This window comes from Enoplosus armatus, chromosome 18 (genome assembly GCF_043641665.1).
Source record: "Enoplosus armatus isolate fEnoArm2 chromosome 18, fEnoArm2.hap1, whole genome shotgun sequence".
Classification (NCBI taxonomy): domain Eukaryota; kingdom Metazoa; phylum Chordata; class Actinopteri; order Centrarchiformes; family Enoplosidae; genus Enoplosus; species Enoplosus armatus.
This window is the reverse complement of record NC_092197.1, coordinates 21,224,178-21,247,439: the sequence shown is the minus strand read 5'-3', so window position 1 is coordinate 21,247,439 and position 23,262 is coordinate 21,224,178. Positions and strand designations below refer to the sequence as shown.

Here is a 23,262-nt window from a genome sequence, read left to right as displayed (position 1 = left end):
GAGCACAGACCGGACAGCTCTCGCTGCCTAAATAAGGGCAACGTCCCCCGCGCGGGTCCACTCTGGGGAAAAAAAAAAGTCGGGGGCGGGGGAGGGGGTTGCTCGTGCAGCTGGTATTCCACCCTCGAGCTCTCCTCCTAGCCGCTCAGACAAGCCGCACGCGCGCTCCTGTCCACCTCCGTCCCCATCACAGACCGGAGCCTCTGTCTCAGTCCGGATAACCTTTTCTCCCTCTGCTGAGAACACACAGCCCGAAGAACCATGGAGGCCATCAAGAAGAAGATGCAGATGCTGAAGCTGGACAAGGAGAACGCGATAGACCGGGCAGAGCAGGCTGAGGGGGACAAGAAGGGAGCGGAGGACAAATGCAAACAGGTGAGACCTGAAGTCAGAGTGTCTTTGCACAGGCACTTCTTCTTGTTTACTCTTTTAGTTCAAAAAAAGAAAAGAAAAACAATTTTAAACAATTTTAAAAAATGTTTCAAATAAGAATGAGGAACAGGAAAGCAGGAGAAGAAACATCTTGAGCAAGTCTTTAAGCTGAAGAGAGAACAGCAGCCTCATGATGGATTTCATCAGTCTGGACCTTGGCACCATCAGGAGGGGGGGGTATGAACTCAGGCTCAGAGGGAAAACTCACTAGAGCGAGACCGTGTCACTCCTGGAAGAGGAGAGAGGACTGACCTCTTGTTTTGAGTTCATAAGCAATACAACATTCTCAACAACAACAGCCTGACTTGTCTGGCATGACCACAGATGTTGCTGTGTGGGCCTGCTGGTCTGTACTGGTGCCACTGCCTGTGGAAAGCCACATAGTCTTGCTTTAAAGGTGATGACCAAAATCTTCTCTACAACGTACACTTAGCCAGTGGATACTGGTCATGGTCATGTGGCCACTTGTCCTAGTTCATCTGCTGATTGTCTATATATATATATATATATATATATATATATTAAATTCTTTAAGAGCAAGTTGAGTTTTTAGTTAAATTTTGGGGACATTATTATTCATTAGATAATGGGCAGTACCTGGCCAGTTGCGGTTCATTGTCAGTGCCATAACCCCAAGGGATCCTTGTATCAAAAATGTTTGATTAAGTTATGTGTAATATATATATATATATATATATATATATATATATATGGTCAATGGATCATCATCAGATTTTTATGAACTCAAATCTGTATATTGGCATCAGCATACGTGAAGGTGGGAGAGAGATTTCAGGCTGAGCTGAGCCACAGCAGTCTAAACAGTATTTAAAGACAATGAATCTGCTGTATGGATGTTGGAATGTTGACCTTTTTTTTGTTGATTGACTGATTGATTGATTGATTGATTGGACAACAGAACTGACTGGAGAATCAAAGTTAGCGTTCTGGTGATGAAAGTTGGGCCACATGAAACAGCTTCAGATGTATTGTCATTCAGCTGGAGATCATTTCTTGGACCTGACTTACTTAACTAGCTGTGGATCGTCTCTTATGAGTTATGAATAATGTGGCCCAGTGGGAGCGTGTATATCGAAAATAAGACGAGAGGCCTGATATGGAACCTTGCCTCGTACACCATGTCCCACAGAATGAATGTGCAAAGGTGAGCGAGCACGGAGTCTTGTGTCTATTGCAGCGCTTCGATCGAGTAGAATTCAAATGGCAAAACAGATATTAGTAAGATCATCAGAGGCTACAAGTCGCACCTCCCCAGGTGTTGAACAAGGAGAACCCCATCAACTAACTGATATGAATGGATAAATGGATAAACAGCACGACAGAAACGCGCAGCACTGAACTTATTGAATTTAGCAACTGTCATTCTTCATATAATATCAAGTTTGTCCTCATGGTGGCTAGAGAAAAGGTCATGGGGCCATAAAGTCCTTGTGCACAGGGCCGCATCCAGGATTTTAGAAATACTGTGGTCAAGTACCCCCAGAACACCCCCATCCTAAAATGTGTATTGAGAGCTTTTATTGTTCAATTTTCAATTTTCTGTCAGTTTAATTTCCCAACATGAGGGTCTAAATGCTGTTAGGAACAGCCTTCTGCACACTGTGACTCAGTCTCCATTATTTTTGAATCCTTTGCTGGCCCGATAGTTCAATCTAAATATATCAGGAGGCAGGGCATAGTGGCTGGATACTTATTATGCTGGCTACACGCATTGCCGTATGATACCCCTGATACAACCGAGCCAATCGTGGTGAGGTACGACAGCAGTGACTCAACGAATGAAGAATCGGCTTCTCAGGGATGCACAGGATCAACGAGCCCCGGTGATCCCATGTCGCCTGCATGAACAGGCACAATACACAGTTCTGACCAGCCCACCAGTCTGATGTGTGTGGAAGGTGTGTGTGGTTATTCTGTAGCAGCTCTGTGTCGTTAACATGTGATTTAAAAAGTAAACACAGTGGACGGATGTGTGTAATGGCACTGCGCTCTGGGGCGGTCCTGCAGAGATTTAATACATACAGTATAAAGCAGCTGTGGACAGCTTTAGATCAATGCAGACAGATTTATTGACGTAAAGTTACTTCTGGTGCTTCCACTAGATGGGGAGTGTTTTGATTCAATTGGTTCATTTCCGTTTTAAGAATGATTCAGTTGTTGCTGCGTGAAATGGCAGCAGACTGACGGTAGCTCTGAGACGCCTATTCTCAGCATGAAGTCTAAAATACCAGCAACTCTCTTTGCGCTGCCTCCCACCTGTTTGTTCTTCTCTACCTGTGCACTGTGCGCTCTCTGAGCTGGACACCAAAGAGAAATCCAAGCTCCCAAGAGAAGTTCAAGGTCAGGAAAACGCAGAAAGGCTGCACTGGTTGTTCTAATCAGCAAGAGGCTCCTGTCTCTCACTTCTTTCTTTCTCGCTCGCTCTCTCTCTCTCACGAAAAGAGCTACAATGTTAGCTACAAATAACACTCAGCAAGCCAAGAAATTCACATAAAGCCTCGGCGTAATATTTTCATGACCATTCTAGCCTCTTCACAGCTTCACCTGTGGTTGATACTGTTAAAAATACTTTGACGGGTTACAGGGTCAAGAACTTTCATATCCATGGAAACGACCGGGAGGGCTGAACTCTTGCCACAAAACCCATTTTCTCCTCTCTTGGCACAGCGCCTTCACAGACTTAATGTGACAGTGGTGAACGTGTCACGGAACATATGACCAAGGTCTTGTGAGGGCTCAGTATGTGAGTCCAGAGTCCACATTTAGATTCGGGCCACAGATTGATCAACCAATGAACATCACCAACTACATTCACCATCTGAACTACATTCAGAATGCCAAATCCAGCTAGTTTCCAGCTGTGAACTGAGAGATGAGTCTCGGCTTATAGCGGCGGCTAAAGAACACGGTGATATACCTCCCGTGCAGCGCCACAGAGGTCGGGTGGCAACAATGAATAGATAGCAACTTTTCAACAATGCAACGGTCCACACGGCATTTGTTCCCAGAGGACTGCAGCTGGTCGCTATTACAATGCCACTTCTCTCTGCCGAGGAGCATTGAATACTGGCATGTCTATTTCGGTGTTCCCTCCAAAGACCCCCACCTTCTTTGAATTGTTGCTCCTCTCAGAAAGACAGTCAAGGCTGTTGGTTTGGGAGTTGCCGCTTGTCGTCGACTGTAGGTTCAGGACTGTCCAAGGCTATTTGTGACTGAGAGGCCTTACATGGCTACAGGCTGGGAGAGACTGTCAGAAGTGATATAGAAAGGACATTTGTCCTGGGGACATTGTGGTCAGGCCACACCACTGTCATTTACAATTGGCTTTTTATAGTTCCTGAAGCTGTTGTTGCAAATGGCAGCTTGCTGAAACAATCTTTGGGAATGAGTCTCTGGATAACAAAGGCCCGAAGTCCATAATAGAAGGGTCTCGGCTCGGGAGATTTCATCACAAGCTGCCTATTAGATCATTATTAGAGTGTCCCAAATCATAAGGGTTTGTTTTCTGAGGAGCATCTGCGCATTCAATTACATAGTAATTCGAGATTTCTTGTGTATGATTTGTTATGAGGCTAGGGGGTCAATGCAAATTAGTTTGCTGTGTATGATGTGTAATAGAGACAGCAAACTTATGAATTTACTGGATGGTGATGGACTTTCATACGTATGTGACATGCTCACTGCTAACTCTTAACTGTTATGTTAAGTCCGCCAGGGTGCTAGGCCAGGAGGGGATACGTTAGTATAAAGAAACTCTACTTATAAATATAAGTAAGTAGTAGAAAGCCTTCAGTGTCTCCAGAGGGAGCTGATAGATAAATGTCCTCAAGTGATGTCACTTGAGTCAGCATTGGTTGAAGACTACAAGTTTTAAAAGTTAGAGAGGAGTGAGCTGACACGACCTCTGCAGCCCGCTCCTCATCTCTGCTGCAGGTGAGAGGTTCCAGGCCACATTAGCCGCTACTAGAATGATACACCAGAATCTCTGACCAAACTGTTGGCGGTCACGTTGCACTGTGGGTAATGTAGGCACTAGGTTTTGTGGAATAAAAAAAAAAAAGACATCTCTGGTTCTGATGTATCAATGCATGGTCGAGAAAGATGGCTGTATCTCGAAAAAGACAACGCTGACTTGAGGTACAGGAACAGATGTTTTGACCTTTTTAATACTGAACCAAAACCATCTTTCGTTTGCTGCCTAAACCCAACAACAGGCGCGACTCGAACCCTGTTCTCTTCAAAGTCCTGTCCATGTCCAACCATCCACCCTGACCTCCTCCTCCATTCTCTTATTCCAGAATGTTTTTGGCAAAGCAAATTAGGAGTATATAAATTTACATTGTAGGAGACAAGCGTTTGTTGAGATATGCTGCTCTGAACCACAGTGAATATTGCCTCCACAGGACATGGTGTAAAAAGAGTTCCAGTCATTCTCGCTCTAAATGTATCAATAATCTCTATGGTTGTGCGTGTCAAAGACAAGCTTTCCAACTGTCTCACATGTTCTGCATCTGTGTATGTGTACTGTGTGTTGGTGTACCTGGCCTGTAGCTGGAGGAGGAGCTGCTGGGTCTGCAGAAGAAGCTGAAAGGAGTGGAGGATGAGCTGGACAAATACTCCGAGTCGCTGAAGGATGCCCAGGAGAAGCTGGAGCAGGCAGAGAAGAAGGCAACAGATGTGAGTGAAGGGAGCTGATGGCAGGGGTCACATGACTGCAGAGAGGGAAACTACATTGAGACCACATTAACCTGTTAGTACTAGTCTGATCCCTCCAACAGTGACATGTGCTGTGATTGTGACATGTTCCATATATCACTACTAAAACTGCTTCCTTCAAAGTAGCTGCAGGCTGTTTAATTTGAATTACTGCACAGTGACATTTCTAGAACTGTAAACCAGCGGCGTCACGTCTTAGCCGCTCCTGTGTTTTAAACATGCACAGAGACCGGTTTTGTTGCTGTCAGTCAAACTTTACACTCCAACATCTTGTTCATGTCCACGACCAGAACCATTTAAATCTTCAGGAGTACAATTTAAAGCTGGTTGCGTGAGCTCTCTGAGTAGCAGCCCTGCCGCCGACAGCAGCAGCAGCAGCAGCAGCAGAGACACCATTAAATCTGTCATGTGCAGTATCACGTTTTACCAACATATCATAAAGCTTGTCAGCACCTCCAGGCAAATGCCATATATTCTAACCAATCTGGAGGGCTTGGCGTGGAGGATTTGGTTTCTTGAGTCCTCACTTGGCACCAGCCTGGACAGACGCTGCTGCTCCTTGGAACCCTGCAGAACCCCTTTGAGCTGCTTTCTGGAGAACTGCACACTGTGCGCCAAGATAAAAGTATTGTTTAGTAAAGTAATACTACAGTACTGTATATCATGCAATATTAACTTTATGTACAGTATATTAAACTGTGCTACATACTACAGGTATTCTCTGTGCCACCACAGAGCAAAACAAACATGTCAGTCCAGGACAAAAGCTTATCCTGGCTCAACTTTTGCTACAGCGCACTTCATCTGCCCCAAAAAAAAAAAGAAAAAAAAAGGCATGGTGCTGACCAATCGAATTTGTGAAAACCCCACATACCAGGTAGGTTAACCGATTCACAAGTTTTCAACTGTACACTTCCAGTGTGAGTGATGGTTAGCAGAAGTATGCTACTTTCTACTCTTGAATGGGAGCACCGGTACTGTACAATTTCCCCCCGGGGATCAATAAAGTATTTCTGATTCTGATTCTGATTCTGATCTGAAGTTAGCATGAGGGTTCAGTTTTTAAGTACAAAACTCCCTCTCTTCTCACTGTCCTTCCACTGCAGCTCCATAGGAAAACACAACGAGGGAATTTTACACTAAAAAGACTGTGACTTATAGATCCTCCACTTGATGTGTATAAGCCAGACTGCTGAAGCCTCATGTTAGCTTCCGATACGGCCCCATCACAACCCATTGCCCCTTGACATTTTGCCTATTTGCACCCAGCTGGATCTTAAAAGCACACTCACTAATCAGACCCTCCACAGATGAGTTTGTGACCATAGGAAATCATTTAAATAGAACAATAAACAGTATACAATGTGAGAGCTTGTGATTGTGAACTGTCCGCACAAAACAATGTTCAAATTAGGAAAATGCTTTCAATTATAGTGAATTCTTCTGCATGAAATAATCCTACTGCGAGCCACCGAGAGCTAGATCAAATGCTCACCTGCATATTCAGGTGTGTCTCCCAAATCCTCAGCTAGCTATACTATGCCTTTCTACCTTGACTTGGTCAGTATAGTGTTAGTGGTATATATTGCCTTAAGCCAGCACTGAGAATGTGCTTTGAAGACCAGGGCCAGTAATTCTGGATAGTTATGACATTTATGCAGGTTCCCATGAGTTATGAGTCGTAGCATTTATGACCAATTATAGTGCAAATATCACAGTGATGCAGGACTCACTTTATTTGTCCTGAAAGGAGTGGGACCCTCCTGTATGCAGTGTTGCTGGGATGTTACCAAAGATGGAAAAGAATCAGAGCAATGCATGAATTTGTTTATGTTTCCACTGCTGCTGTGGTCGGTCCACTATGCCTCAGGACATCAAGTCGATTCTAAATCAAGTGGCATTCTGAATGTCTAACATTTTGAATTTATTTAACCTGATATGATTTAAATTTGGTCATCTTGATTGTACATGTTCATAGCTGTAATTCATATATTTATGAACTTTGCAAAAATGTAGAAGCCTGAGCCAAATGAATTTTTGAATGTTCTAAAAAGCCATGAAGCATTTCATACCGAGCTCATAGACCACACTGTCTTTTACATTTGAGGCTTTCTTCACAATGTTTTACCGCCCCTGACAAAGAGAACAAAATTAGGTACCAAATTACAATTGACAGTACAATGCTCGAGTGAAAGTGTTCGGCCTACCAGTTACTGTGTGTGGGTTTAACCTTTTAAAAAACAAACAAAACATATGTGAAACACAATTGTTCTTCAATTGTTTGGTGTCCCTTTTAACCATCAGTGACTGTCCCATTGCACTTCAACATGTCATCAGAGTGAGGTAGGGGTTCTTGGTGCGTTTCTAAAATATTTTACTTGGCAGCATGTTTTCTTTATAGCAGCCGGGGTCGTGCATGTAATGTTGCGTGTCATTTCAAAATAAGATCGATAATCACTTATTTTGAAATTGTAACCGGAAGAATCGTGGGTTGGTTCCGACCGCCGACGCCGTTGCCACGGAAACGCCGTGACACCTGGGAGAAGCGCATTTGAGTGCTCGCAGCATGGCGGCTATAACCTCCGTAGACGCGGTGAGAAGGAAAATCCAGACACTGCAGCAAGTGGCCTACGAGGCGGAGGACCGGGCCGAGATGCTGCAGGGGGAGGCGGACTTGGAGCGGCAGGCCAGGGAGAGGGTAACACACTGAACACTGTCCGAACCAACACCGCGAGACCACCGGAAACATTCGGACAGATGAAAAACGTCATAAAGTCATATATGAGAAGTCATATATGTAGAACAGCAATTAGGGTAACACTACACGTTAAAGGTAGACGTCATCTTCTCACGTTTGACGTATACTACAGCTATACATACAGTATATATATATATATGTATATACTGTGTGTGTGTGTGTGTGTCCAGACGAGATTTCCGGAGCCGTTTGTAACAGTCGAGGTGGTCGAGATTTTTTTTAAAGTAATAGTAATATTTTGGTATAACATGGCAGTAAATTGCACTTGAAATGCTAGTGTGCATCCCAATGTAGGTTGACTTTAAAAATGTTTTACTATAATATGTTCATATCATTGATGTGGCAAGAGACAGAGCTTTAACTGACCTCCTCAGTGTGTCTCAGTGACATACATTTTATTTTCCACAGGCTTCCTCTAAACGTATGTCTTTGTTTTAGCACTGAGACAACCAGGAACGTCATAGACACAAAACTGACTGAAAGGATTTAGGAAATGTATCATATTTTACTATCCAAGTGTGTGTGTGTGTGTGTAGGGGGGTCTGCTCCTATAATCAGACAGACCTCTAACGGGCACTGTGGGCGTCCTCAACAGAGCAGCAACATGCAACAATGACGTCATCACAACATCTTTTGTTGTTCTGGCCCCAAGATCTGGTTGCCTGTTGGTTTCCCGGGTGTTCTTTGTTTGTTTCCTACTACTACTACTTTACATAATAAACTAGCTATGAGTCACTGTCAGTGTGGTCTCAGTTTCACTAAGTCTGAGTGTCCCAGGTATGACATCGCTGATTTGATCTGTACAGACGGGTGTCACATATTAGCCACATTGAAAAGCCACATTGAAAAACAAGTTCAGTCAAAGTACTGAATCTGAATTGAGCAGAAAGGCCTTCAGTATTAATATAGCCATATTTGTCATTTGGATGCTTTAAGACTTAAATAAAGATCCAATAAAACTGAAACTGTTGCAAATTGTTTTTTTTTAAGTAAACATTTGATGTATTCCAAAATTGATTATTTTCTGTCCTCCATAATGCGACTTCAGGCTCTTATCATAACATATTGTGTGTGTGTGTGTGTGTGTGTGTGTGTGTGTGTGTGTCCCTACAGGCTGAGGCGGAAGTGGCGTCTCTAAACAGGCGTATCCAGCTGGTGGAGGAGGAGTTGGACCGAGCTCAGGAGAGACTGGCTACTGCTCTGCAGAAGCTGGAGGAGGCTGAGAAAGCTGCAGATGAGAGTGAGAGGTGAAGACTCATAACACTGTGTCCTAGCGTTCCCAAAGAAAGGAAAAGGTCCTGTTTTCTGTTTATTAGCCACTGCGTCAGTGAACATACAGTTTTAGTTTTAGTTGAAGAGACTTTCCTACTGTATTAACATCTGTGAAAACCAGCAAGATCATTTCTTGGCTCTCCCCATTCATAGCAGACTGCAGGCTGGTTTGTTTTGCTGACATGGATGCACACCCTCGATACGGAGCTGCTCAATGGAACAAAATAACATGCTGATGATTTTTGCTATTCTTGGGGCCTTACTGCTAAGGCCGCCCTGACGGTGGCAAGGGAGGCTGGATTACAAATGGTCTCTGGTTTGTGGTATTATATATATATTCAGCCCCAGAAGAGCAATTTAAAAAGTGCTAATTTGTTTGGTAATAAGCACATTATGAACAAACTAATCTGGAGACAACATCTGGAGCAGGTCTTGGTAAAAAAAAAAACTATAAAAATAATACCTATAATACCTATACCTAATAAAGAAGTTTGCACTGTACCTGATGGGTACTTACAAGTAACAGGATACAGAGTGCTAGGAATGGGGGTCTGTTTGGTGGCATTATATGAAAGTTCAGTGTTGTTGTTTTTCCAAGAGGAGATCTTGTATCTCAACAGGACTTTCCTGGCTAAATAAAGGATAATTCAATAAATATATACATTTAACCAGGATACTCTCTACAAGCCCGGCTGCTGGTGAGGCAAACTTTTCTGTCCAATTGTCCCATTAGTCAGAGCTATTAAAGAGGTAAATCCAGTGATTTAGTATTGCACTTTCTTAACGTTAGAAGACAGATTAGAAAAAGATAGATATCTTGACTTTTAGTCCCTAGACACTAAACACTGGAACCTACATTTCCCATAATGCAGCCATTAGTATCTTTCATTAGACCCTCCTTGCCTTGCCTACCCATGTTTTATAAACTTCACACCTCCAGTTTGTAGCACAGGCTCCCTCCGTTATAAAGGTGTAGTCTCCAAGCCCAAGCTAAGACAACCCTGATGACGTCACTGTGACATCATCAGGGTTATTTTAGGACTCCTCCTCAGCCCAAGAAGACATTACACAGTCTTTTCAGAAACTGAGTGGGACTAAGCTGATCAGGACGTGCAAAAGAGCCCCTTCAACAGTCCAAACATTCATGACTTTGACGTAGCTAGACGTTACAGCTAGCCACAGGGCAAGAATAATCACACATATGCAGTAGTTTCTGACTGACTGCTTATCGTTGTGTGTTCCTCTTGTCATTCAGAGGAATGAAGGTCATCGAGAACAGAGCAACAAAAGACGAGGAGAAAATGGAGATCCAGGAGATGCAGCTCAAGGAGGCCAAACACATCGCTGAGGAGGCCGACCGCAAATATGAAGAGGTGGGGAGTCACTGGTTCCTCGTGGTCCTTGCATGACGTCATAAACGCAAGCTGTGTCCCAGTTCCGCACTACAAACTAATGCTACGCCTGTTCACCCTGGAAAAGTGACTTAAATGAAGGAAATGAAGGAGTGCTAAGAGAAGCAAAACAAGTCCGAAGGTGAAGGAGTGTTTGTCATGGCAGACCAGCAGACAGACAGCAGACAGAGTATCACATTCATGTAAAGGCTGCCACCTTTTCTGTACATTTCTGTACTAACCGTCAGTCTGTTTGAGGATTTAGAATGGCGGCATTCATGCTGGTGAAGGGCAGGCAACGACTTCACGACTCTCACTTGACTTGAGACTTCATAGCCAAGACTTGAGACTAACTTGCAAAACAATGGCTTTGTCCCATCCCTGAATATAGTACATAGTATACACAAGTGGTACAGTATGCGTATGTATAGAAGTGGAACACAGCAATAGTGTCCATGAGGATGAACGCTAAAGGTTTAGCGTGATGACTGATCCTCTTTCTAAGCAGCGTAAGAAAAGAGAGAGTTGTTCTCTGGAGGAGTCACCTCAGTGTGTGCCGAATGTCCGCAGGTTGCGCGCAAGCTGGTGATCCTGGAGGGGGATCTGGAGCGTTCAGAGGAGCGCGCCGAGGTGGCCGAGGCGTAAGTCAACACCTGCACCATGAAAACTCACACCGACACCAGAGCCTCTCTACATTATTCATGTCGTCATAGCAGGGCTCACGTGAGCATCCCTGCCATGACAACATGTGACCGTACACATTCCCATGTCACTTTACAATGTGTTTATATTGGGAATTGTGAGTGTTGCATGGACTCATAAGTCACAGTGATTCTCTCAACAACTGCAACTAATGATCGTTGTCCATTCATTTATAATTCATTCTATAATTCAATGAATTGACTAGTCATTTGGGATATAAGATGTCAGAAAATCAAATAGCTTATTTTATCTGACAAACCCACTGACAAAGGCACTCCACTTAGATACTTTATATCTAAATAACAGTCATATTGTACTTTTTTTTTATAATATTTTATTTTTGTGCTTCTTGCCTTGCTTTATCATTCTATATATTTTCTACTTACTATGTTTGTTGTAATGCAACAATATAACAAACCTGATTCTGATTGGAGAAACTGCAACCTACTTTTGGCATTTTTGCTTTATAAATGACCTATATGAAATAACGATCAGTTATTAAAGTTGCTGTTGATTCATTTTCTGTCGACTGACTAATTGATTATTCACCTGAGTATTTGGGTCATTATGTCATAATGAATGCACTAATCAGATCCTGTGTGTTTTTAAGTAACGCACGCCTGAATCCACCACCACCGCCCGTATTGGGGCTTGTTATCGTTTGTTACTGTTTTATGGCTGCTCTGCCCACTGTCCCCCCTCACCCCCGACCCCCTGGACTAACCCCTGCAGGCGAGTGAGGGAGCTGGAGGAGGAGCTCAGGCTAATGGACCAGAATTTGAAGTCCATGACGTGCGGAGAGGAAGAGGTACTTACTGTACGAACTCCACCAAGGTCCAATTCTGACCTGCTGCCTTCTGCTCCTCTGACCTGCAGCCTCTCAACCCCTCTCTCTGTTTTCTGTCTAACCTGCACTGACCTTCAAGCAGTACTTAAAGGATGAATCTGGCGATATTCTGTATTGTTTTTCCTGTCAACAAATCCCATGAAAAGACCAAAGGCAACAACAGGTTGATTCAGAAGTAGGGGACACGATGAAGTTTATTGATTTACTTTAGCAGTTTGCCTTCTTTGGATCAAGGCGTGAGACACGGACAGGAAGTGTGAGAGGGAGAGGGGGATACGACAGGACATACAGACATGTCTGTGGTTGATGTTCAATTGTCTTTTTAAGAGAATGTTCACTGTAAATCAAATAGAATTTTTTTCAGCCCTGGTACTGACTGCAGAGCTGGGAGACATAAACATGTCTCCCAGTTTTAGAATGAGATTCATTACCATGAACACACACACTGTAGTTAACACACACACACACACACACACACATACACACACACACACACACACACCCACCATCCTGCTGCCCCGAATACTCACTAGAGCACCAAATGTGGATTAATCCGCAGCTGAAAATAGTCCCCAACAGTTTGTTTGATAAAAACTACAGTGAGCCGCTGTTTTAGGAAATTACTGAGCCTTTTTAAAAAATGAAACAATATCTTTGTGAAGATTTATATCTTCAGTAGGAACCAATGGGCTGAGAGCCACGGACAGGAAGTATTGAGAGACGGACTAACATGTTGTTGGTTTGGGTCTGCACATGATTATTGACAATAAGAAAAATATAGAATAACAACAGACTTTACAAACATACTTTAATTTGTGATTTATCTACAGTATATCTTAATTTTGGCTGTAATCTGCCATCCATCCAGGTTAGTTTCATGACTCCTTATACCCCTGCCCTTATATCCTCCTTATAACCCTTGTTTTCTATCTTACTCAGAGTCAGATAGAAACAGATCAGTTTCATGACAGATATCCATCTTCTGCCTCTGAGTAAGACAAACATGAAACATGTTTAGAAAAATGTTGGAGTGGTCCTTCCAGCAGTGTCGGGGTCTGATCCCTTCTGCCGTCTTACCTTTCAAATCACTGCTTTCTCTTCTTCTGCTTTTCCTCTTTCTTACGTTGCTCAGTAAATCAGGCGACCTTGAGGAAGAGTTGAAAAATGTCACCAACAACTTGAAGTCACTGGAAGCGCAGGCTGAGAAGGTACAGTAGGAGCTGAGGGGCCAGCCAGACTGTACACTTCAGGACTGGCCTCTGTATATGCTGTCCATACTGATGTGGTATTTACCTACTGTAGAGACATAGAGACACGAACAAGGGCTTTAAATGATCTGACACCATGTTAATAATTCAGGTAACAGTAGCCCCACTTATATTATCATTTCAGTCAGGTCACAGAGATACGTTTTTCTGATATGTCAATGTTGGCTCATGTCTTACAAACAGTGGACAGAATATTCCTTATCCACATGGGTAGAAGTTAGAGAGTTAGAGATAGTTGGAGTTTTTGAGGATCCTGGAAATACCTTGGAAACTGCAGTAAGTGTGGTTAAACAGCCTTCTGGGTTTTTCAAAGATTTTTGGACTTCTCTTTCAGAAGACCAAAGCTCCGTGACTGTGAATGTTGTGGTGAAGATACACAAGCTGTAGTTTAGGTAGCATGGTAACATACGGTTCAAAAGCTCTACAGCTTTTACTGTTTCATTTTGTGCTTCTCACCCAACTATGCGTAATTATCCTACTTGCCTTTCTTAAAAATGATTCATATAATCTTCCAGAGTCATACACTTTTTGCGTGACTCCTTTCAGTACTTCAAACTGGAGTTGTGAATGTATTTTAATATCACTTTCATGTTTGGATTTTAGTACTCACAGAAGGAGGACAAATACGAAGAGGAAATTAAAGTTCTTACTGACAAACTGAAAGAGGTGAGATCTTTGTGTGTCTGTTGCATGTGAACTGAACGAACAGAGAGACGGTGTTCGTATATGTCACACTGTGTATTGTGACACGTGCTGTTCGTTTGTGTCCCAGGCCGAGACCCGTGCAGAGTTTGCAGAGAGGTCCGTGGCCAAGCTGGAGAAGACCATTGATGATTTGGAAGGTATTCAACACTCACCTGTTGCCCACTGACACCAGTAACATAGTGTGTAGTGTTAGAATAACAAACAGCTTCACTAATCCCACCCCTGCTGGTGGAACTTTTTCACCTGCAGTCTGGTGGCCTTGATGAGCACAGTTCCGTGAGGATCTGTGAAGGTTTGGGGCGCTCTCAAGTGAGCCAGCCTGCGCTTTTGATGTGACTTAGGTGGAGCCCACTTCTACATGGATTTCACAGCATTGTATGATGCTCAAACAATATGGTGTCTGCATAGCTCCAAGGGTATGACATGACATAAATTTCATGTCTTCGAGGGTGCAGCCCAAAATGTAGACATCATGTGCACCGACTGTACATGCCATCTACACCTTACTTATTGTTGGCAAACGCAAAGATGTTTGGGTAATGGCCTGAAGTACTCCAAAGCAAACATGCTCAGCGTACATGCATGAAGCTGGTTTTTATTGCGAAGGCTGACATTGGGTATGTAAAGATGGCATGCGCAGTCCGTGCCTACAAATGTGCACAAACCCTCACAGACATGTAAACAAAGTGCACAGCTATGTGTGCAACTTTATTAGTATAGCACAGACTGAGTGCCTTGCGGAAATACATAGAGACACAGCAGAAATTAGCCAAATGAGGCTAATGAAAGTTTGAGAAAATAAAAAAAAGCATAAAAAGTGAAGGACAACGACATTCACAGTGCAGATACAAAATCTAAAAGCAGCCTCCAAATGCCTGCAGCATCCATCCTGGTAAACGTCCACATGGCCAGCAACCAGCAGGGGGCATGTGTGAGCATTCTCTGCCTCCAGCACACTGACTTGACAGCATGAAACTCTGCTCCCAATGGTTCACCTCGGGAGCACTCAGTGGTTCAACTTGTAGCAGCATTAAACTTTAGAAACACGGGAACTTTGCTGTAGTCACTTTACAGGTTATAGGTTGCAAAACACATGATCGATTATAAAATTCATGGTTACAGATAAAACGACCCAGCAGTAGGTTAAATAGTTCAAATTCTCTCAATCATCATTAAAATGCTGCTCACATATTAATGCATCATTGAGATGCATGAGAGGTGCCTTTATGTTGTTTCGATACTTTCAGTACATTATGCTGTAATACTTTGCTGTAGGACTTATGCTTATGATTGAGTATATTATTTTATTTTTCTTTTACTTCAGCTTTCTTAACTTTTTTCTTTTACTTAAAGGTACTGTAGGCAATATTATTGAATTGTAATTTTGGTTGAAATAACTAATTTTGACCATTGCATATCACTAACAATATCTAATTGAAGTGCTCCTTGAAAAACGTGGTTCTGTGAGCACCCGCCCCCTTTGTATTTAGTCTTTTAAAAAACTGTACCCGGTCTGAATCAAACAACTAATCAGGGGTTAGCTAGCACATAACTGGCCAATCACATCGACTCTGTACAAACAAGGGCTTCTACAGAAAGTTCCACCCTCTGGCGTGGAGTGAGAATCAGAGCAGTTGGAAGAGAGGAATCAAAACACAGAACCCCTGATTGGTTGTTCGAGTCAGACCTGCTCCAGTTTTTTAAAAGACTAAATACAAAGGGGGCGGGTGCTCACAGACACACAATTTTTTCAAGGAGCTCTTCAATTAAATATTGTTGGTGACATGCAATGGTCAAAATTAGTTACTTTAATCGCAATTGTAATTCAATAATATTCTCTACTGTAGCTTTAAGGAAATGATCTGAATACTTCTTCCACCACAGGATGTCGTCTCAGTTCACTTACTTCAGTTCAACATTTTATACGATGATAATGTTAGTGCATGTAGTCAAGTACTGTACTGAAATCGGTTTAGAGTTACCTTTACTTGAGTGTTTCCATTGCATGCTGCTTTATATTTCTTCCCCACTACATTTAAAAGAAAGATCTTAAATTACTAGTTACTTTACAGATGAAGGTTTTACATACCAAACATATGATCAGCTTATGAAATATGATGCATTAACCACCCAGCTGTACATAAAGTAGTTCAAATGAGCTCCTATATTAAAATGCTGCTTACATGTTAGTGCACAATGTACACTCTGCCACTCTGCAGAAGAGCACTTTTACTTTTGATCCTTTAAAAACATTTCTCTGATAATAAGTCTTCGCTGTGTTTTTGAGCTAGTATTCAATTCAGTTCAATTCTATTTTATTTATATAGCGACGAATCACAACAAAAGTCATCTCATGACACTTTACAAATAGAGCAGGTCTAGACCATACTCTTTATAATGTTATTAGAGAGACCCAACAGTTCCCACCATGAGCAAGCACTATAGAGACAGTGGCAAGGAAAAACTTCCTTTAAGAGGCAGAAACCTTGAGCAGAACCAGGACTCGAGGTGGGCGGTCATCTGCTTTGACCGGTAGCCTGTAACAAGGGTTGTTTCTGGCTTTAAAATGAGAGAAGAGGAAGACTTTGGCTGGTTTTCTTGGCACAGCCAAGTCGGAGACAAAAGCTGTTGAACATGTCTTGTTTCCAGGAATTGTGAACACTGCTTCAGGAGGGCTACCTGAACGCACCAATCATTTCAGTATTTAACTCCGAACAGCCCTTTGCTGTAGGACAAGTTGTCTCTGGCCTGCAGTGTGCTTGGACATGTTGAGTGGAGCTTTTAGTGATGACTCTGCATGATGTGTTCAGTGTGTGTGTGTGTATTTGACTGGATGGATTCCATTATTTGGCTTTGAACCTGTTCTTGGTGCCGTGCTCGGTGAGCCGTAGTAACCAGCTGACGTGATGACATTAACACCATTCAGTTTTGTTGTACTTTTCTGTTCCCTGTCCCTTTTGCCTCATTCCGTTTCCATTCTGCCGTCTGTCTGTCTCCTCGGTCCCTCGTTTCTCTGTGTGTGTGTCCTCTTCCAGATGAAGTGTACGCTCAGAAGCTGAAGGGCAAGGCTCTCAGTGAGGAGCTGGACCTGGCCCTCAACGACATGACTACACTGTAGCTGCTCTCTCACTTCCTGTCCGCTCCCTCTTCCTGTCTGAACTCCTCTCCGCCTGCTTGCTGTTGTTTTGGTCCATTCCACCGTGGTATTAGGAGGGGCTAGAAGATTCTAGAAATGTAAATGTGCTGAATCCACCTCCCCCTCAGTAAGCTGTATCTGTGTTACGCAGCACTGGACTTAAGTTACTGCTCACCCAGTCACTGCTGAGTTAATGTCCTCTCTTTGTTACCCCCCCCCCCCCCCCCCCCGCTGTAATAAATGTATTAAAGCTCTCTTGACTTTTCTGTCTCCTTCCAGTCTTCCCTTCTTTCTCTTCCATTTACTTCCTCTTGGTACTGCACATTTCAAAGCTACACATCTACTATGTGTTGAGGTACCACTCACTCAGCTATGTGCAGGGATCTGGTCAGACTTCATACCAAATATGTCAGGCTGAAGTTATGCCTATAAATTGGTGCTCAGAATATCAAGAATATTATAATATAATGAAGTCATGGGTTTGAATATTTACATTAGTGTAAACAGCTCTCCACAGTGTAGACACTATAGAGGTTTAATGGGGAGCTGTCAGGCAGAGTGGAATAACAACCTAAAGCTAACGGGAAACAAAAGGCCAAAACTGAATGTAAAGGGGTAAATCTTTTTTTATTTCTTAGCTTGAGGAATTGGGAGACACTGGGCCTCATGCCTGTCGTGCTTACAGAATAGACCAACATAGTCAAATCACAGTATGGACAATCAGGGTGACAAAATTACTGACAGATAAATAAATAATAGGAATAATCTGGGATACGGGAGGACGTCGAGCAACTTCAGGTGTCAAACAGGTGTCAGGCCCAATGTCACTGAAGAGTTCATGTAGATGTCCAGTAATATTACGGTTATTCTCCACTGATTTTGCTGTATTTCTGCCAACGCAGCAATGTAGTGATTCTCTTAACTTTCAGTGATTTATGGTTCTTTTCACACAACTCTCTCTTTACTTTTGGCATAACTATCATATAGAAAGCACACCTTGTAGATTTCTGCTCACAACATTCTCAGTCTTGCTCCTTGCTCCTGTGTGAAATGACGAATAGAGGTACAGAGTTTTGGACTCTATAATCAGTGTGATGCGAGTTAAGGGGCACATAAAGGTTGATCAAGTGGTGCTCCATCAGATTGCAGTGTTTAAAGCTGCACGCCACTCCAACAACAGCAATTCCTCAAGGAACGTGATCATTTCCAGGACACACTCAGAGACATCGCTGCGGTCATGCTGAGGTTTGACACACATCCAAGCCGACAGGACACATATGGAGGAGTAAACAGACTGTCTAACTGTTTTGTTCCTCTTTATTATTAGTCATGGCTTCAGGGGTGGCAATGTCAGTCTGTTCTGTCTGGTTGGTCCACCACTTTGCTCCAGATGGACTAGCTCAGTAGGTATTGGACAGATTGTCATCAAATGTGGCTCACATGTTAATGTATGGTTTATGAGCAAATATCTGCAGAACTAATGGCATACCAATCAGCCTCAGCTGTACCCTGCGCTTGCTGTTCTGCTTAGTGCTAATTGCCAAATGTTAGCATGCTAAATTAAGATGATGAACACTGTGTCAGTCATTCTCAAAACCAGCTTTTCTGCTTTAAAACAGTGGAGAAATACTTCACTGTAGACGTCTCTATTATTAGTACTTCCACATTGCACAGGCACTATCTGACTTTCTGTCCTGTCAGGCCACATCACACCTGTGTCATGTTCTTCCTGCTCCAGCTAGCCGGATAAAATGGCTTGAGTGGCAAAATCCAACCTCAGCATGACTACAGCGATGTCACTTCAGGTGAAGTTCATGACCTCAGTGAGTGTGGCCGGCACACGACATTTGTCTTTTGCAAATCTCTGTAAACGTTTTCCCTGAGAAATTGATTTTGTTGGATTGGAGCCTGAAAAGGTATGAAGATCTTGCTGGAAAAGTCATTGAAGGTTTTAGCTACGCCTGGTTTCAGCATGTTGATGACTGCTGACCCAGCTAGTATTTGGACCTCACTGTCTGGGGCACTGTATCGTGAGGAACTGTCTGGAGCTTGTACTGTTTTCTAGGCAACTTAACAGATTCGTATTGTTTCCCAAGACGTGATTGAGGCAATGGGAAACCCCTTCGCAGAGGACAGCAACAGCCTTTTCAAGCTGGACTCAAGAATTAGCCGACCATAGCTCGGGTTGCGGAGAGGATGGGCCAAGAGCAGTGCAAACTGCAGAGAGGGTGCAAGGCACGAAACCCATCACCACCCCTTCAAAGAGGAGCAAGCTCTGTCTTTTTAAGGTCCAATAAGAGGACAGTCCAAGACAAAATTTAAACAATCTTGACCAGGAACTTTACATACTGATATTTGCTTTATAGCTGTATCCAGTTCCTTCATACTAGTCTCAGAATCACACATTTCTTTAAATTCTGAATCAATTTGAGTAACATATTGTTGAATTCTTTCAAGAAATTATGTGTGTGGTGTTTTCTTTTTCCAGAGCTGCCAATTTCTCTTCCAAAGTAGCCACTTTACTATTGCATTCCTTGAGTTCCGCATTAAAATCCAATGCTTTAGCCAGCTACCAATCATTGTACTATTCTTCTTGATCTGAGTATTGCACTTAGTATGGACTCAGTTGAAGATTCCTCATTTGGCCTCAACCATCTCCGAACATGTGAGCCTTTAGTTGGTGTGTTTAGTAGGGAATCATCCAATTTGTCGATGTGTCGTTTATCGGGCCTGGCATTAGTAGCTTCCATCGTGTAGTCATGTTGTAGAAGTGCGTAAGGTACCTTATCCTTGTTGCTAGCTTTGGTGTTTGTTGTAATTTCTTGTCCGCCATCTTGCCTGCACCCCAGAGTGCACAGAACAGTATCCGAGAGTGGATAAGCATCCTCGCGAGGCATTCTTTTCTTTCTGCTCCACGTCCACAAATGCGGTCCTGCGAGCATGGGGTTGGGACCCTCCCTATGTGTTCGCAACTGCTCAATACTCGCACAACAAGCTGAAATTAGTCTTTTGAGTCATTGGAGGCGGGGATAGAATAGACAGTGGCTGATGTCTTTGCTCCTTTGATCGGACCTTGCACACATGAAGTGGCAGATACAAGCATGCTTAGCCATTGTGCATGTGCTGGACATTCCACCAGCTGCCAACTCAACATCGATCAAGTTTGTCTTGAGTTGTGCAAGAAGAGAGGAAGAGGAATGGAGCAAATCCCCCCCAACTAAGGATGCACTGGCGCAGCACCTCAAAAGAGCAGTGTACCAAGGAGGACACTGTTGGGGACAAGTACTTGAGGTGGCACCAAATATGCCATCTCCAACAGACTGGAGCTGGATGGACCCAAACAGTTGGAGTCAACCCTCCACAGGCAAGCCAGTCCATCCTTGAACTCCTAAGTTGTGGCTGCAAGAAAGGCTGCCGGGGGCATTGCAAATTAAAGTGCACAGCTCCGTGTCAATGTGGGGGAGACTGTGAAGGACACAGTGAAGAATAGGTTAAATTAATGAATAAAAGGATTAAGCTTTCAAAACTCCACACAACATGCGTGCAACAGACATGATGTTATAAATTCCAGCCAAGGTTCTCAGATCCTGTGAATTCCTTCTCACAGCGGCCCTGAATTCACCATTAACTATTCACCTGAACAGTTTATGATGTCGTATATGGTATCATTGTAATCCTCAAAACACCTGTTCTGTGGTATCATGTTTGGTCCAGGAGTTATGATGCAAAATACATAATTCGGTTATGGCCTGACTATAATCATATAGCCATAGCTGGCCACAAGGCGTTTTTGCGATGGCTCCATTTCTGAAAATGTTCAGGGCCCAAGTACAAGTGTACCAAGTTTCATGCTTTTATGAAAAAGGTGGACATTATTTTCACATATCACCTGGACTAATTACTGCATGACATGGTGAGAGAGAGTTTAGTGACCAACCCTGGATGTCTTTCTGAACCGTATAGCTTGGTACTGGTCATCCTCACCTTCAGTACAATGCTTGGTCTTTTGCAGCCTATAAATGATACCTCGGGAGATTCCTGCTTTAATAATGCCTATATGATTATTATGCAGGTTACAGGCCGTCTGTCAATACTGGTCAGCCAGACAGTAAAGGTTCATATCTGCCATTAATACTACATCTCCTCAGAAATCATTACAATGTCTCTATTTTACCTTCAGCGCATCTGCACGGTGAAGAAAATTCAGAAATCCAGAAATCAATAAAAACACAAAATGATTGTTTTTTGGTTTTCTATTTAATTAGATTACCCACTTCAATATGAGAACTGGAAAACAGTTATTTTCCTTTACTTAAGACCATTCATTTGGGTTGGGCCAGATTGAATAGAATAATTGAATGATCGGATGATACACGGACCAGAAACCTTTCAATATATACTTGTTGTTGTCTGTGTGTGTGTGTGTTTGTATGGCATGAGTTTGATGGGTAAGATTCAGTTGGATTTATAATCATGTTTGTACTGTACATACACTGTCATGACACAATTCATAGTCTTGACTGCCTTGATTCAGTCAATGACAAAGATTTCATTGTGGCTGAGAGATTTTAATGAATTGATTTAATTTAGTTCTTTCAACTGACGTTTCATGCTGCGCAGTATAAATTAATGTGGTGAATCCGGTTCATTTTCTCAGAATGAAACAGTGTTTCCGAAAAATGAGCTTGAGCAGCTGAGAAAAACTGTGTAGAATCTGAAAATGAAAATTTGTCAACAGGAAAACATACAGTTTTACATACATGGAAAATAAAGTCCTCAATAATAAATGCATAATGAATGAATGTTGTCAACGGAACTAACTAAACTCGAAGAATTGCTGCAAAACCTTCTCTCTATATTACCTTTAATTTAGTGCTGAAAAAATGAGTCTTATTAATCTACAGCAATTGTGGTGATTAGGGATTAGTCATTTATTAGGAAAAAGCACCAAACTTGAGGATTAGCTGCTTCTCTGTTTGATTTCATTGTAAACTGATTATCTTTGTGTTTTGGACTGTTAGTCGGACAAAACAAGCCACTCATCTGCGACCCTGGTGGCCAATTTTCATTTTTGTCATGATTGAATGTTTCATTGTAAAATAATCAATAGATGAATCAATAATGAAAATAAAGTATTATTGAAAAATGTAATGCATTGTTAAGGCAGGTTTGCCATGTTCTCCAGCAGCATTTCATGATTTCGATCCTCTGACACCTGCTTCATTGAGCTTCACGTCTGTCTGTTTAGCAAAGCGTCTGATGGTAAAAACGACAATCCACGGACTGCGCAGAAAGTCTGTGTCCAATTAGCAGGCCCCTGGAGTTTCCACATCGCCACTTCCAGACAGGAAATGTATTTGAAAGCTCACCTGTGACTTTGTTTCCTCCTCCAGAGAAACTGGCCCATGCCAAAGAAGAGAACCTGGACATGCACCAGGTGTTGGACCAAACCCTTCTGGAGCTTAACAATCTATAAAGACCTCCTAGGGGTGGGGGGCAGCTCGAAGGACAAGAGCAAGACAAAGAAAGGTCTAATCTCCCACCCGAAGCTCCCAGCGCTCTCTCACGTTAAAGTTTTACTGACATGGACGGTGAGAATGAATCCTTGGCTGTTAGTTTCCCTTTTCCTACCAAGTTCATCTTGAGCCTCACCAGATCTTAACCATAGTGGTATTTTTTCAAGCAAAAAAAAACACCTCAATATTTGGAGAGAAGTCAACATTAAATTATTAATGGAATTCAATTACCAATCGAACAAACTAGAAATATAAGAGTGGGACTGAGTCCGTGTTAAAAGGTGAAATTAATTAAGTGCTGGGAGCTGTAATGCTGACATATAACTTTGAATAAAGGTTTTATATATTGTAAAAAAAAAATGCATTCCTGAAATAATATGATTCCAAGCTGTATTTGATGATGTGAAGTTGTTTTAAATGTCATGTCTGAAGCATATAACATCTGTCTTCATTTTGTAAATTCATCATGTTCATTAACATTTAACTGATCCACAGACA

The 23,262-nt window shown here is 42.6% G+C and overlaps 1 protein-coding gene across 10 annotated transcripts; it reads left to right on the top strand.

Annotated features, from left to right (window-relative positions):
* The first annotated feature begins 99 nt into the window (after positions 1-99).
* On the top strand, positions 100-22,862 carry tpm2 (tropomyosin 2 (beta)). Of its 10 annotated transcripts, XM_070924875.1 has the most exons (10): positions 100-375; positions 5,005-5,130; positions 9,041-9,174; positions 10,455-10,572; positions 11,161-11,231; positions 12,025-12,100; positions 14,011-14,073; positions 14,180-14,249; positions 17,148-17,226; positions 22,642-22,862. In XM_070924875.1, the coding sequence occupies exons 1-10, from the start codon at positions 262-264 to the stop codon at positions 22,712-22,714; spliced, it is 924 nt and encodes a 307-aa protein (XP_070780976.1). In that variant the 5' UTR covers positions 100-261; the 3' UTR covers positions 22,715-22,862. The 10 variants fall into 10 exon arrangements, with proteins under 10 accessions (XP_070780976.1, XP_070780978.1, XP_070780980.1 ...); XM_070924877.1 differs by lacking the exons at positions 12,025-12,100; positions 17,148-17,226 and adding an exon at positions 13,272-13,347; XM_070924879.1 differs by lacking the exon at positions 17,148-17,226.
* The last annotated feature ends 400 nt before the right edge of the window (positions 22,863-23,262 follow it).

Excerpts from the sequence above, each read along its gene's own strand:
- tpm2 (XM_070924875.1), top strand. The coding sequence starts at position 262 with ATGGAGGCCATCAAGAAGAAGATGCAGATGCTGAAGCTGGACAAGGAG. Across the intron at positions 14,074-14,179 it reads TTACTGACAAACTGAAAGAG|GCCGAGACCCGTGCAGAGTT; the intron begins GTGAGATCTTTG and ends TTTGTGTCCCAG. Across the intron at positions 17,227-22,641 it reads CTCAACGACATGACTACACT|AGAAACTGGCCCATGCCAAA; the intron begins GTAGCTGCTCTC and ends TTCCTCCTCCAG.